Below are 13,628 nucleotides of genomic sequence, written 5' to 3'. Positions count from 1 at the left end.
TCCAAAATGACTTAGGAATTGTACAAAAGGACTTAAAATGACTTAAAATGACGTAAAATGACTTAAAATTTGACTCAAAATTGCCCCAAGTAATGTAAAACCTGTCATAAATGAGCTAAAAGCAGTTTAAAATGCTTTTAAACTTGAACAAAATTACACATAAATTATCCGAAAGGACTCAAACCTGCACAGAATGACTTGAATGTTGTTCACAATTAGTTAAAAATGATCTAAAATGCTTTGAAATGGGTCTGAATGACTCAGAAATTGTACAAAAGGACTTAAAATGTCCTAAAATATGCGTAAAATGACTTTTTTTAAATAGTAATCAGCAGCACATTAGCTTCTTCATCGTCCTCTGATGTAATGTGTGAGCTACTGGACACCTGCGATGAATCATTGAAGACCCGAGGACGGGCGGGGACAGGTGAGTCTACCTTGCAGGGGGGAGGAGACAGGGAGGCGGCCTGGGGGGAGGGCTCGGAGGCGGGGTGAGGCTGAGGAGGGGAAGGGCCTCGGTCTGCTGGAGCCTCCGTCTGAGGAACCTGAAGAGCAGCAGAGACGGAGAACCTCAGATCAGAGAATATATGAAGAAGGAAAGAGTCTGGAGGCACAAACAGGAAAACATCACACAGATAGAAGGAGCCTTTAAAGTCAAATAAAAGCACCTGAGTGTCTCTGAAAACAATTAATCATCTTTATCAGACGGTTCTTCCTGAAGGTCTTCATTTGCAGCCAACCAGAAGTTAATCAGCCTTTTAAAGATGATGTCATTTTGAAGCTGTAATAAACAAACTTAAAAATGTTGGACGTCGTCTTCTTGAGGTTCAGCAGCGTCCTGCTTCAGGTTTCAGGATTAAATATTCATGCTGCACGTTTAACAAACAACCAGAGGTGTTCAGGCAGCAACGGATCACACGAATAAGAGCAAAAACAATCAATCTGTCAAAGAATAAACTAGTATAAAGCATTAAAACGAAGCAAAATAGGATTACGAGTGATGAGTTTACAATTTAAGATAAAATAAATTTAAAATAAAACCATTAACAGGAACTAAAAGTCATTAAAACGTGTGTGTTTTGAGAGTTTTCTTAATAATTAACTTTTTTATTATTATTATGAGCGGAGGTTCGTTTGTTTGACTTCATGAATTAAATTGAATCATTATTAAAATAAATAATAAACGACATATCAACAAGTTTCATCAAGTTTCACGAGACCATTCCTGTCAGCTCCTCATTTCAGCTTTTTTACGCGGTTTCTTTACGTGTTGGAGTAAACCAACGATCGATCAGCTGTTTGGTCTCTAAAATGATAAAACCTGTGGCTCATTGTTTCCTCACACGTCCGTCTGATCGATTACTCGCTGCAGCTCCGGCATTAATCATCAATGTGGATCCATTCAGTCTCTGCAGCTACAAGCTTTCTGACTTATTGATAAATGCAGCTGCTGATCACGTTTCTAGAAGAATTTGTCCAACTACAAGAACCTCCAACTGAACGTCTGATGACCACCGACGTGACAGAAATTCATCCTGAAGGTTTATTCTAGCGCCACAACTAACCATTATCTATTATTTTCTGGATGAATTGATCAGCTGTTTGGTCTCTAAAATGTTTGGTTTTGTCCAAAGATCTCCAGTTTGCCATCACAGAGGAAAGAAACCAGAAAATATCCACTTTTAGAAGCTGAAATCAGCGTTTCTGACTCTGTGTGACCCTAAAACATCGGTTTGAAACCTGCCTCCTTCCTCTCCTCTTCCTCCTCGTCCTCCTCTGGATACGGACGCTTCGGTGCTCGGACCTGATTGGCCTCCGAGGGTCCGTCCATCGTCCAATAGGAGCCCTGGAAACAGTTCCACAGGTTTTAAACTTTTGGCTTCAGGTTAGTTAGCGTTCTGACAGCGTGATGACGTAACGGTCAGCTGACCTTGCCGGGGTCGCTCTGAGGCCGAGGAACCTTCCTGAAGCACTTGTTCAGGGACAGGTTGTGTCGGATCGAGTTCTGTTGGCACAGAAACGGAAAAAACCAACTAAACTGTTGTCCTAAAACTGGAGGTTTTCATTTTCATGTGTAATATTTCAATCATAGGTGTAACATGTAACATGCTATCATTGTCATGTGTCATATTAACATGTCATGTTGTATGTTGTTTACTACATGTTGTTTGTTGCTTGCTACATGTTTGCTACATGTTGTTTGCTACACGTTGTGTGTTGTATGTTTTCTCGCCTTCCAGCCGCGCCCTGCCCGACTGTAGTAGGGGAAGGTGTCGCTGATCCAGGTGTAGATGTCGTTCAGACTCAGCTTCCTCTCAGGTGCTGCCGCTATCGCCATGGCGATGAGCGTGGCGTAGCTGTGGGGGGGTTTCCCCTTGCAGTTGGCAGGGGCGGGGTCCGGTACCGAGGGCAGGAAGTCTCCCCGGTCCCTGCCCCGGTCCTTCCTCCTCTCCCTCTCTCCTCCTCCTCCTCCTCCTCCTCCCCTCTCCTTCCCCGACCGAAGGCTGCTGATTCCCAGCTGAGGCAGCCAGTCGATGCTGGTCAGACTGGAGTTCAGGTCCGAGGACATGGCGCTTCTTCTGGGCAGGTTCTGAAGGATCAGAGGAAGAACTGGGTCAAGAAGCTGCAAGAGAGTTAGAACAGAGTTAGAACTGTTTTTATTTTTAAAATTACTCAAACTGATGAACCAATCAGCTGCTTAGTTTCTAAGATGTCAGAAAATGTGGATCAGAGTTTCCTCAAAGGTCTTGTTCTGTCTAAAGATCTTCAGTTTACAGTCACAGAGGAGGAAATAAAAACAGGAAATATTCAAATTGAAGAAGCTGCAATCACAGATTTTACATTGATTTTCCTCAAAGAACAAATCAAACCAATTAATCAATTATCAAAAGAAAGAATTGTCAGATTTTCAACTTTCGGATGGTCCTTGAACTCATCACAGATGACATCATCACATCTAAGTCCAGATATTTCATCATAATCCATTTATTCTACACGTTTCCTTAAAAATAAAATAAATGAAAGATTCTAAAATCTGCTGGTGGCGACCAAGTTGGAGCTAAAAGCCAGAAGTTATTCACAATCTTTCTCTGCCTGACATTAAATTATAACTTTTTCAAGTGGAGTTTGGTTTAAAAAGGTTTAATTGCAGAGCAGCTAATTAACGTCTTGATTATTTTCTGAAAACTGTGGATCAGAGTTTCCTGAATGTCTTGTTTTGTCCAAAGATCTTCAGTTTGTTGTCACAGAGGAAGACAGAAACCAGAAAAAAATTCAAATTAAAGAAGCTGAAATCACAGAATTTAGACTGTTTTTCTCGAGAAGCTTCTCAAACTGACTCAGGATGAATCTAAACGTCGACAGTTCTGTTTGTTACACGTTTAGATTCACCTCCATGAACACTGATGATGTAAATCTGACATAACTAAAAGTAAAACTGTGCATAAAGTGCTGTATGAGAGCCGTGTGCAGAGCTTCACTCCCAGAACAAATAATCAAAACAACCACGACGAGCTTTTACGCAACAAATCAACAGAATGTAAAAGATCCAAGAAACAAGGATCCCGTAAACCAGGACGAAGCAGCAGGAAACTGGTTTATAAATAACCTCGTGTAACCTCTGGACCTCCCAGCAGGATTATTATGGGAAATAATGTTGTTTATAACTCAGACTTCAACCCACGATCATAACAGCGATCAATTATTCTGTCAAAATGTCAGAAAACGGTGATAAATGTCGATCAGAGTTTCAACAAATGTCTTGTTTTGTCCACAGCTACACATTTAAGAAGCTGCAACCACAGAAGTTAGACTGAGTTTATTAAAGAATGACCTCAACGGACGAGTCGATCAGCTGTTTGGTTTCTAAAATGTCGGCAAATGGAGGAAAATGTCGATTAGAGTCTCGTTAAATGTCTTGTTTTGTCCAAAGATATTCACTTTACTGGCACAGAGGAGGAAATAAAACCAGAAAATATTCACTTTAAGAAGCCCTAATCCCAAAATTTAGACTGTTGTTATGACAGAATGACTAAAACGGACGAATCGATCAGCTGTTTGGTCTCGAAAATGTTAGAAAATAGTGAAAAATGTGGATCAGACTTAAATATGTTGTGAAAACTGGCAGGTATTTTTCTCTCAGTTGTGTTTTTTGTTCAATAATTAACTAAATCAGTGTCGACGAGTCGCCTTTCATGACAGAAATTCATCCAATCAGAGCTAAAAAAAATAAAATAAAATCAGGATTAATGAAGAACTTTCTCCGTCTGGCTTTAAACTGGAACTTTTTCTGATGGAGTTTGGTTTGGTGAAGCTTTTGTTGTGGATCATTTTCTGGACGAATCGTTCAAATGTTTGGTCTCTAAAATGTGAGAAAAATATGAGTCAGTTTTTACTCAAATGTCTGTTTCGAGAATTTCGACCGTTTTGTTTTTTTGTTGTTTTTTTTAAATACTTGAAAATAGTTGCAGATTCATTTAATAAAGTAATAAATTTAAAAATATTTTAAATAAACTGATTAAATGTAAGTTAGCAGTTGTGAGATAAGCAGGTTTTTAAAGATGAGTTTTTAGGTTTTGTCTTTCATTGATAAAGATAAAGATAAGATAAAGAGACTTTATTGTCATTGTGCAGGAGTACAACGAAACTTGTGTGGAAGAACACGACAATAGCAGCAAGAAATAAAAATAATTTAAACAAAGTACTATATACACAAAGCATTATATACAATAAAGTGAGAGTGAGATGGAGACAGTAAAGACAGAGACAAATAAAAACAGAAGTCTGGTACAGTGACGGTGTTCAGACGGTCCATTTTAAATACACTTTCAATAATAATAAAGAATAATAAAGGTTCTGAAGCACCACAGAGCAGAAAACACACGGATTTCTGTAATTACCACATTAGCTGCATCTAGTCCACATCCACATGTTGGGTTTTAGTTTATTTCCGTTGCTCTGAATTTTATAGATTCAGATTATTTTTGTGGATGAAGTGTCTCTAAGATTCAGAAAATGGTGGAAAAATTTGGATAATTTAGTCCCAAGATGTTCAGTCTGCTGTCACAGAGAGGAAAACACAGGAATGTCTTTTTATTCAGTCTGTTCTATTATTTATTTTATTTGAACAGAACATTATTTCATATGTTTAACTTATTTATGAGTTTTTTTTAAAAAAGCAGCAAATATTTGTTGCTTTTCGAATCTGAGAATAAGAATCGTTTCTTCTAAAAAAGAGAAACTCAACCAGTGAACTGATTATCAGAGCAGTTAACGACTCATTTAATAGCTGGTAATTAATCAGTTAATGGATGCAGCTCTGCTGTGTTTTGACAGAAAGGGAAGCCAGTCTTAAACTGGATTCAAACTGGTCTGAAACAGGACTCAAACTGGACTTAGATTAGATTTAGACTGGATTCAGACTGCACTTAGACTGGATTCAAACTGGACTCAGACTGGATTAGAACTGAACTAAGACTGGATTTAGACTGGACTTAGACTGGATTTAAACTGGATTCAGACTGGACTCAGACTAGATTCAAACTGAACCCAAACTGGACTTAGACCAGCTTCAGACTGGATTCAAACTGGATTTAGATTAGATTTAGACTGGATTCAAACTGGGTTTAGACTGGATTCAGACTAGACTTAAACTGGACTCAGTTCAATTCAGTTTTATTTATACAGCCCAGTTCACATCATATGTCATCTCACAGTCCTTCACATGGCACTCAGACTGGACTCAGAGGACATGTTGGTTTGTGTGCAGGTTCTGGAGGACCAGAGGAGGAAGAAGAAGTGGATCAACCAACCTGAAGCTGTTCAGATCTGTTGGAGCCTTTTTTCTGTTCCTGAACTTCCAGCGGCGTCACAACTCTGAACAGCAAGTTGAGACAGAAGCTGTGCAGCTCTGGAAACTTTCCATTCTGAGGGCAGCAGCAGCACCGGAGAGCCTCCGAGCAGCTCTGCCAGCTGCTGCTCAGAGGAAGAGCAGCTCTGCTTACCTCTGTGTGGTCAGTCGAGGCCTGAAGCCTTGAGCAGGGTGAATGTTGTCATCAGCTGACGGTTCCTGGGCCCGTCCCCCCTCAGAGGTCCACCTGCAGCCTCTGGCCTCCACTCGGCCTCCGATCGCAGCCTCGCCTTCACAAAACTTTGTGGAACTTTGAACAAACACACTAAGAACTTATCGGACAGCTTCCTTTTTCTCTCCCTCTCTCCTTCCCCTCCCTTTCTGACTCTACCAGGATGACGTCACCCACTCCTCCCCCTGAGTGACGTCACTAGGAGGCCACGCCCCCCTGTGTGCTGACCCCGCCCCCTCTGCCTGTCAGCTCATAACACAGAAACCACCAGACACCAGGGTTCATGAAAACACACCAACACAGCGTGAGGCAGCAGCTTGGCTTTTATTAGCAACGCAGACTGAGGGACGTTCTGTACAGTAGAACCCGGTAGAACCCGGCTGACCCGTCTACAGAGCGCTGAAGAAGGTGAGCAGGCCGGTGTCAGGAGACGGGTGGAGCATCAGCTTCTGGATCTGCAAACAGCAAACAGGAGCCGGTGAGTCCTTCACTCATGTTCACGCAGACAAACAGCAGGTTTATGAACAAAGAAAAGTCAGAATCTGTCACTTTAAATAAAGAGTTAGAGCTCTTTAAATAACAACCTCCATCTCTGACACACACTAAACTATTTATCATAAACTCTGACCAGTTAAAGACACTTGTGATGTTTTAGCTTCATATATCAAACACATCATCTGCCCCTCGACCCACTTTGAGCAGGTTTTTACTTACATTGAAATTTCAGGAACTATTACAGATAAAAAGCTGAAATGTTCTCTGTTATTTCTCATCACGTCACTGATTCAGAATCTGTCATATCGGACAAGTAGATCAAATCACCTCCGTCTATAGTTGAGTTGAAATGTGAGAAATAAAACTGAAGCTGTAAAGAAAAGTCTCATGTTTGAGCTCATTAACAAAAACAACTCTGGTGATGTTTTCTGAACCACGTGTGGCTGCAGGTCACAATAATACCAAACTAAACATGTAGAACACTTTAATATGAAAGACTGGTTCACAAAGATGAAAAGAAAGTTATATTAGTTGAACTTTTATACCGAACTAATAACCTGCTGAAAGTGGGCTGAAGAGAAATTTAAAAATATATCTCAGACAATATTTGAAAATGTTCTACATTATTATAATATAAAATGTGTTTATTTATTTAACTATTTGGCTTTTTTCTCTCTCTCTGTATATTTATTCTTATATTTATTTATTGTGTGTTTTGATTCTTTATTGCTATCATTCTTGTCACTGTTTCAGTCTGGAACACATTTCACTGCACGTTTTACTGTGTTTGGTCTTGAATCTTGAAAGTGAATCTAAAATTTCACAGCTATCGTTTTAAATATTTGGAGTTTGTGATGGAAAAAGTGTAAAGCTAATCCGAGCTGGTGGAGCAGAAGGCCTCCACTGATCTGAGCGTGAAGGTGTTTTAGGAGCGAGCGGCTGCAGCACCTCCTTGAAGTTGGGGTGTTTGGCGTCCTGGACCAGCTGCAGCAGGACGGCCTCTGTGGTGGTGAGAAAAGCTCCGCTCTGCTTCAGCCTGGACAGAGCGAACAGCCGGTCCGTCTGGCTGCACAGGAAACACAAAGGATCGGATTAAAGCTCGCAGGCCGGGAGGAGAGTTCAGGGTTTAACCGGACGGCTTCGGCTGCAAACGCAGATACCTTCTGGATGAGACGGCGTCCGCCACGATGTGAACCTCCACCCCCTTCTCCAGCAGGTCGTAGGTCGTACACTGAGAAAGACGAGGAGACTTTTAACATTCACTCAGTAACTCGGACTGCAGCTTCACAACAATATAAACTCACACATCCTTTGGTTTCTAGTTACAGTCTTCATGCAAGAAAGTATGAGATTCACGCTGATGTGCACGAGCACTTCCATCATTTATTTCTGCAGGAAAATCAAGTAAAGAATCAAACCTGCAGCTGCACTGTCATAAAATACAGACTGAAACAAAAGGATGCATCATGTTTGAATCGTCTGGAAGTGAAAAACAGCAAACATTTGTTGGTTTTAGCCTCATAATGATCAGCTTTTCTGTTTTATACCGCTGTAGAAATGAATTTCCTCAGCCTACAGAGTCACATCATTATCAAGGCAGCAACTAACCAACTATTTCATTGACATTTAAACTGTTGAATATGTTCTGGAGTCATCATGTTGCTGTCTGGTCTGTCAAAAGTCAGAAAATGGTCAAAAATGTGGATCAGTGTTTCCTCAGATGTCTTGTTTTCTCTAAATATATTCAGTTTACTGTCCCAGAGGAGTGAATCTAACTGTTAATACCTAATCGATTCGTCATTGCAGCTCCGTTCTATGAAGCACAGACAGATATTTTGTCATTTTAACGCCTCAGCTGCACAAACGTCCTGTTTTCTCACCGCGATGCAGGCGTGAGCTTCAATCCCACACAGGATGGCCTGTTTGGGGTTCCCCAGCTCCTGCAGCTGCTTCTCCACCTCCTGGATCATCATGGTGAAGGACGTCTTTGCGTGAGCCGTCAGACCTTCTGCTCCCAGCTCCGGCACGGTGGGTCCCAGACCTTTAGGGTACTGCTCGGTCAGGATGGGGGGGATGCCCAGAACCCGACTGGCCTACGAGATGGAGGAGTTTTAAACCAGACCGATCCTAGTGCATAACTAGAGGACAGGACAGAGGTTGCACCCACCTGCAGCAGTCTGGCTGCGTTGCTGACGATGTTGTTGAACTGGAAGATGTTGGGTCGGAACTTCTCCTGCATGTCGCACAGGAAGAGAACCGAGTCTTTGGTGGCGAGTCGGCCGATTTTCGCCACTGCAAGAGAAAGACGACGCAAAACAACAAGCTGAGTCCAGAAGCATGAATCCATGTTAACAGTGAGTGTGACGTATGTAATACAGCGATGCTACTCTCTGTGGACTCTGAACTGTATTTGGATGCTACAAAAACGTGAACAGGTTTTATAATGATGAAAGGAAGACAGAGACTGTCCATCCATTAAAACAGCTTTATCTGATTTTAAATTTCAAAATGTGTATCTCGACAGTTAAACATATTTTATGATTTTACACATTTCTTTATTTGAGCTGATTTATTACAGGCTGTTTTTTTTTTTATTTTATTTTGTGACTTGTGCAGTTTCGGATCCACAAGTGGGATGTTTGCCAGCTTAAGTTGTACTTGTATAATGAGATTTTCTTCCTTGTATAAAATATTTCCTCCTTTTTAATAATGAGACCAAAGAGGAACACACATAAACCCAAACGAACTAGAAGGACATGCAGCACCAACAGAAGTGAGCCCACACCTGTACATGATCACATAAATGATTCAGCAGTAATCAGATTACTTCTAAGTATAACAGTAGGGTATTTGCTCTGATGTACAAAAAATCCTTTCTTTTTCGAGATTCTAGTCTCTGATTTCTTCGATTCTTAATTTTTTATGACAGACTCAGTCCTGCTCAGCATGAAGGACACAAGAGTCCATGGACTGTTTCTGACCTATTAGATTTATTGCATTTATGCAATCAAACTAATTTATGATGCTATTCTTTCCTCCTTTGTCTTTTTTTAACAGTGAAACCAAACAGTACCACTGATATCCTCGTTAGCTTGACATGAAAAACCCAGGACTTACTGCTGTCTGTTGGCTGCTCCAGAACTGTGTAAAAGGTTCAAGGAGAAAGTAGAAAGTTTGACCGTCAGGTTAAAGTATTATTTCCCATGTGACGCCTCCTGCAGAATCACACAACGACTGTGTTCACCTTGTTTACCTGCAAGTGTAAAAGGAAGTCCTACTGAATAAAACGACAAACAAAACACGAAACAAACAATCAACCTAAATCTGAATTCGTTATTAAATCATCACATTATTAGCAAATATACTCTAATGTCAAATTAAAAACTGACCTAGCATGCAGCTAAGAACAACTTCAACTCCAGAGCCCTTCTGTGATAAACTCCGCCTTACCTAAGAGTGTGGACCAATAGGATTACGTGTCGTAGTGATTGATGTTCCTTTAAGCCAATAGGAGCCGCAGTTTGTCGCCTAACCAGCTCTGGTGGGGGGAACCTTAAAGTAACCTAGTGTTCAACTGAAGATGTCTGACAGCGCAGAGTCTCCGACAGAAACGCAGAAAGAAGAGCCACAGCCGCCCGCAGATGACTCTGCGACAAGCGAAGAGAAGAAGAAAAGTAAGGAAAATTAGATTAAAACGAAGTTACTACACCGTTAGCGAATAATAGTGAACTGTTTATGAGCACTGCTGCTAATGCTAAGGAACTAACTTCCGGGTGTCAAAGAGTGACGGTAAAACCTGGCCAATAGGGTGGATGTTTTTGTCGGTTTAGCCAATGAGAATTGAGTTTCTGAGCACGTGATTGTACCAGTTTGGGGAAGCTAACGCTAACTATGAAGCCAGCAAACATCTGTTTGTTGTGTTAAGTTTAATATTCTGCAGTCTGTGGGCTGTTTGACTGATTTAACACATGTTTCAGTTACACCAACAGAAACTTCATATGTAGTTCTAAAGTTAATAGACTGCGGCTACGCTCACGAGCTCAGCTAACGAGGAATTTGACTTGATGTAGCATCAAACTGTGAAACTGCAGTTTATTGGAAATTTCACGTTTTAGGTTTTGACATACAGAATTTAAGTGAATAAACCCCTGTGCAATATTACTGATGTCAAATTCGTCTATACTGTGCCATCACTCAATAACCGTAATATTTCTAAGTTAAACCGTAGAGTTTTCTCTGATGCACATTAGAATAAAGCTAATGCTTATAATAAAAAGAGAGACTATGTGGACAAATGAGGCTCCGACGTAGAAAATCAAAGCAACCAACTAAACGGAGTCCACCTGTGATTTCAATCAGTCTAACTGCATGAACATGGTTCTAAAATGAGCTGAGAACAGCAGAACCTTCTCGGTTCTGGACCTATGGACTGTGTCTAAGTCTGCATCATGGCTCCACGTGGAGAAGACCTGAACAGAAACATCTGATGCTCCAAATTGCTGAAAATGTGTCCGAAATGGCTTGAAATTTGTCAAAATAAGTTAACAAATATACCTAAATGGCTCAATATGTGTCCAGAATAACTGAAACTGGTCCCCAAATGACTCACGATTCACCCAGAATGACAGGATTTGTTCAAAACAAGTAAAAATGGTCCAAAATGACTCAACATTTTCCTGAAATGACTCTGAACTTCTCCAAAGTAACTCAGAATTTGTCAAAAACAAGTAAAAATGGTCGAGAGTGACTCAAATTTTGTTTATATGACTCAAAATTGTATCTAAAATGACCTGATATGGAAAAGAACTGAACAGAGGAAGAGGAACATCTGACTGAGAGACTGGACAAAGATGGAAAAGGATCCAGAAGATCAGTGAGCAGCTAGAACCCAGTGCAGCCCAGTGTGAGCAGGAACCAGGAGGTCCAGAAGGAGCCACAGCAGCACTGATCAGGGCTGCAGTGGTCGTCCTCCTACAATGACTCCACGGACAGTCAACTGCTGTCACTATGGAGCTGTGAACACCAGACAAAGGCAGCTGCTTCAGACTTGGCACAGGGCTGATCAATGGAGACCAGAGTTAGTGTGAAGCTCACACAGTGTGAAGGACACTTCAGAACATCAGCCTCTATGGACGGAGGAGCAGAACTAAACCTGGATGCTGCTCACAGCTAAACTTCCACATCAAAGTTCACCAGAGAACATGAACAGAAGCCTGATGGATGCTGGAGAACATCCTCTGGTCAGATGGAGATCAATGTGTTGGGCTCAGATGGAGTCCAGATGTTTGGTGTGAACCTGACCAGGACCACCACAGTGGATGCATGGTCCTGACAGTGAAGCACGGAGGTGGCAGCATCATGATGTGGGGCTGCATGAGGGCAGAAGGTGTTGATGACGTTTATAGATGCCTGATAAAATCAAAACTGGTAGTTTGTAATCTGACCTCAGAGTAAATACTCTACTGTTCAACTCAGAAGTAATCAGATTACTGCGAGGTGGTACAGGTGAATACTGCACATGTGCTGATCAGCTCCAGGGTAAATATTAAAAAACTGAACTATGAGATCTGAGCAGCATCAGATGAGGAATTTTTATGTCCTGTTTTTAGCGATAGCTTTAAGTCACATTTTGAAAACGTATAGATAGAATAAATAAGGATTAATAACCTGAGTGTGTCAGATGTTGGGCTTCATTCAGACACCTTCCTTTAACATGTAAACATCACGTTTACTCTGCACACTTAGACTCAATGCAAGATTTGAACAACAAAGCCAACTTTTCAGTCAGTGGATCCCAAATTTAAAATGACAATAAACAGATGGAGTTTTCATGCAAGTGCGCCTTCATCTGACTGTTGTCCTAACATCTAATTGTACAGGCTGCTCTGCAAGTCCGACAGATCCCACAAACAAAGAGTAAATCGATCAGCAATCCCTAAAGCCAAAGGGATTCATGACATTCCTGCCGTCTGTGCAGCACCGGCTCTGTTACAAAGGCGGCTAATTCTCTGTTGTTTTAAGTGGAAGCACACGTTACAGTTGTTGTTTTTCCGCTGAGCTGAAGTAGCAGCTTGTCAGCGGGTTTCACAACGACTCCTCCAGATAATTCCTCTGAACTGTTTCAAGTCCAGATCTGCCTGGACCGGTCTGGGGTTGTTCCAGCAGCAGCAGCTTTCACTTTTCTTTTCTGTTTGTGCAGTCGACGTGCTGCTGAAGGCGGTGGGAGACACTCCCATCATGAAGACCAAGAAGTGGGCCGTGGACCGGGGCAGGACGGTGCAGTCCCTCGCCCAGTTCATCTCCCGCTTCCTCAAACTGGACGGCAATGAACAGCTGGTGGGGACGAAGTTCTTCTGCTTCTCAAATCGTGGTTTGGATTTTAATAATAAATGTCTTTATTCATGACTGTGTGCGTTTTTCTTCTCAGTTCATCTATGTTAACCAATCCTTCGCTCCGTCACCGGATCAGGAAGTCGGCGTCCTCTTCGATGTGAGTACCTGCAGTTATTTGTCATGTTGTTGAGTTAAAGATGACGTGTTGTCATTCAGAGATCAGTGTCGACAGCAGCCACCATTGTGTTCTTCAGTCTTTGTTTATTGTTAAATCCTATCAAGAGACTCTGAATCCACCGACTGTTTTTAATTAGAAAATCAAAGTCAAAACCAATAAATATGTGAGAGACAGCTGGAACATAAACCACAGTGTGAATACCTTTATCGTCTCGGACTAGACTGTTGGCCTTCAATGAAATCTGAAATTAGTTGTGGAGAAAACAGTCGTGCGTCCATAGTTAAGCCGCAAATTATTCATATTCAAGTAAAATGCTGCTTTATAGTGAAATTTTATGTGGCCAGCAGGTTTCTTGTGGCTGGAAATGACATAAACAAGAAACAAAACCCAGTCAGACATTATGTTGGAGGTGTTGGTGATTAATTCTAAAGATACTATGAACCTAATGTACTGTCCAGAAATAAAATAAAACTACTTGAAAAAGCAGCTTCTATCTGATTCCAGATGTTCCTGCTGGTTCCCACCATGTTCTATCACGTTCT

General features: G+C 41.3%; 3 protein-coding genes across 4 annotated transcripts in view; 1 reads left to right on the top strand and 2 right to left on the bottom strand.

The window, feature by feature from the left end:
* The window catches only part of foxj2 (forkhead box J2), an 11,861-nt gene extending 5,637 nt beyond the window's left edge, over nucleotides 1-6,224 (bottom strand). The window contains exons 1-5 of the mRNA XM_008295766.1: nucleotides 6,003-6,224; nucleotides 2,234-2,590; nucleotides 1,931-2,005; nucleotides 1,745-1,846; nucleotides 326-545 (exon numbers count right to left, since the gene is read on the bottom strand). Coding sequence (XP_008293988.1) covers nucleotides 326-545; nucleotides 1,745-1,846; nucleotides 1,931-2,005; nucleotides 2,234-2,569 — 733 coding nt within the window. The 5' untranslated portion in view covers nucleotides 2,570-2,590; nucleotides 6,003-6,224. The remainder of the gene's footprint in view (nucleotides 1-325; nucleotides 546-1,744; nucleotides 1,847-1,930; nucleotides 2,006-2,233; nucleotides 2,591-6,002) is intronic.
* Nucleotides 6,225-6,385: 161 nt separating this feature from the next.
* On the bottom strand, nucleotides 6,386-10,090 carry isoc2 (isochorismatase domain containing 2). Of its 2 annotated transcripts, none has more exons than XM_008295749.1 (7): nucleotides 10,026-10,090; nucleotides 9,693-9,828; nucleotides 8,743-8,867; nucleotides 8,456-8,668; nucleotides 7,736-7,806; nucleotides 7,524-7,641; nucleotides 6,386-6,535 (listed from the first exon to the last, which is right to left on the bottom strand). In XM_008295749.1, coding segments are annotated over exons 2-7 (594 nt in total). In that variant the 5' UTR covers nucleotides 9,694-9,828; nucleotides 10,026-10,090; the 3' UTR covers nucleotides 6,386-6,469. The 2 variants fall into 2 exon arrangements, with proteins under 2 accessions (XP_008293971.1, XP_008293970.1); XM_008295748.1 differs by having other exon boundaries at nucleotides 9,965-10,027.
* A 16-nt stretch (nucleotides 10,091-10,106) lies between these two features.
* The window catches only part of atg12 (ATG12 autophagy related 12 homolog (S. cerevisiae)), a 4,958-nt gene continuing 1,436 nt past the window's right edge, over nucleotides 10,107-13,628 (top strand). Inside the window, exons 1-3 of the mRNA XM_008295746.1 lie at nucleotides 10,107-10,249; nucleotides 12,775-12,911; nucleotides 13,003-13,065. Coding sequence (XP_008293968.1) covers nucleotides 10,156-10,249; nucleotides 12,775-12,911; nucleotides 13,003-13,065 — 294 coding nt within the window. The 5' untranslated portion in view covers nucleotides 10,107-10,155. The remainder of the gene's footprint in view (nucleotides 10,250-12,774; nucleotides 12,912-13,002; nucleotides 13,066-13,628) is intronic.

Source organism: Stegastes partitus, unplaced genomic scaffold (genome assembly GCF_000690725.1).
Source record: "Stegastes partitus isolate 25-593 unplaced genomic scaffold, Stegastes_partitus-1.0.2 Scaffold1074, whole genome shotgun sequence".
Taxonomy (NCBI): Eukaryota; Metazoa; Chordata; class Actinopteri; family Pomacentridae; genus Stegastes; species Stegastes partitus.
Note: the sequence above shows the minus strand (reverse complement) of the source record. Positions and strands in the feature narration are given on the sequence as shown.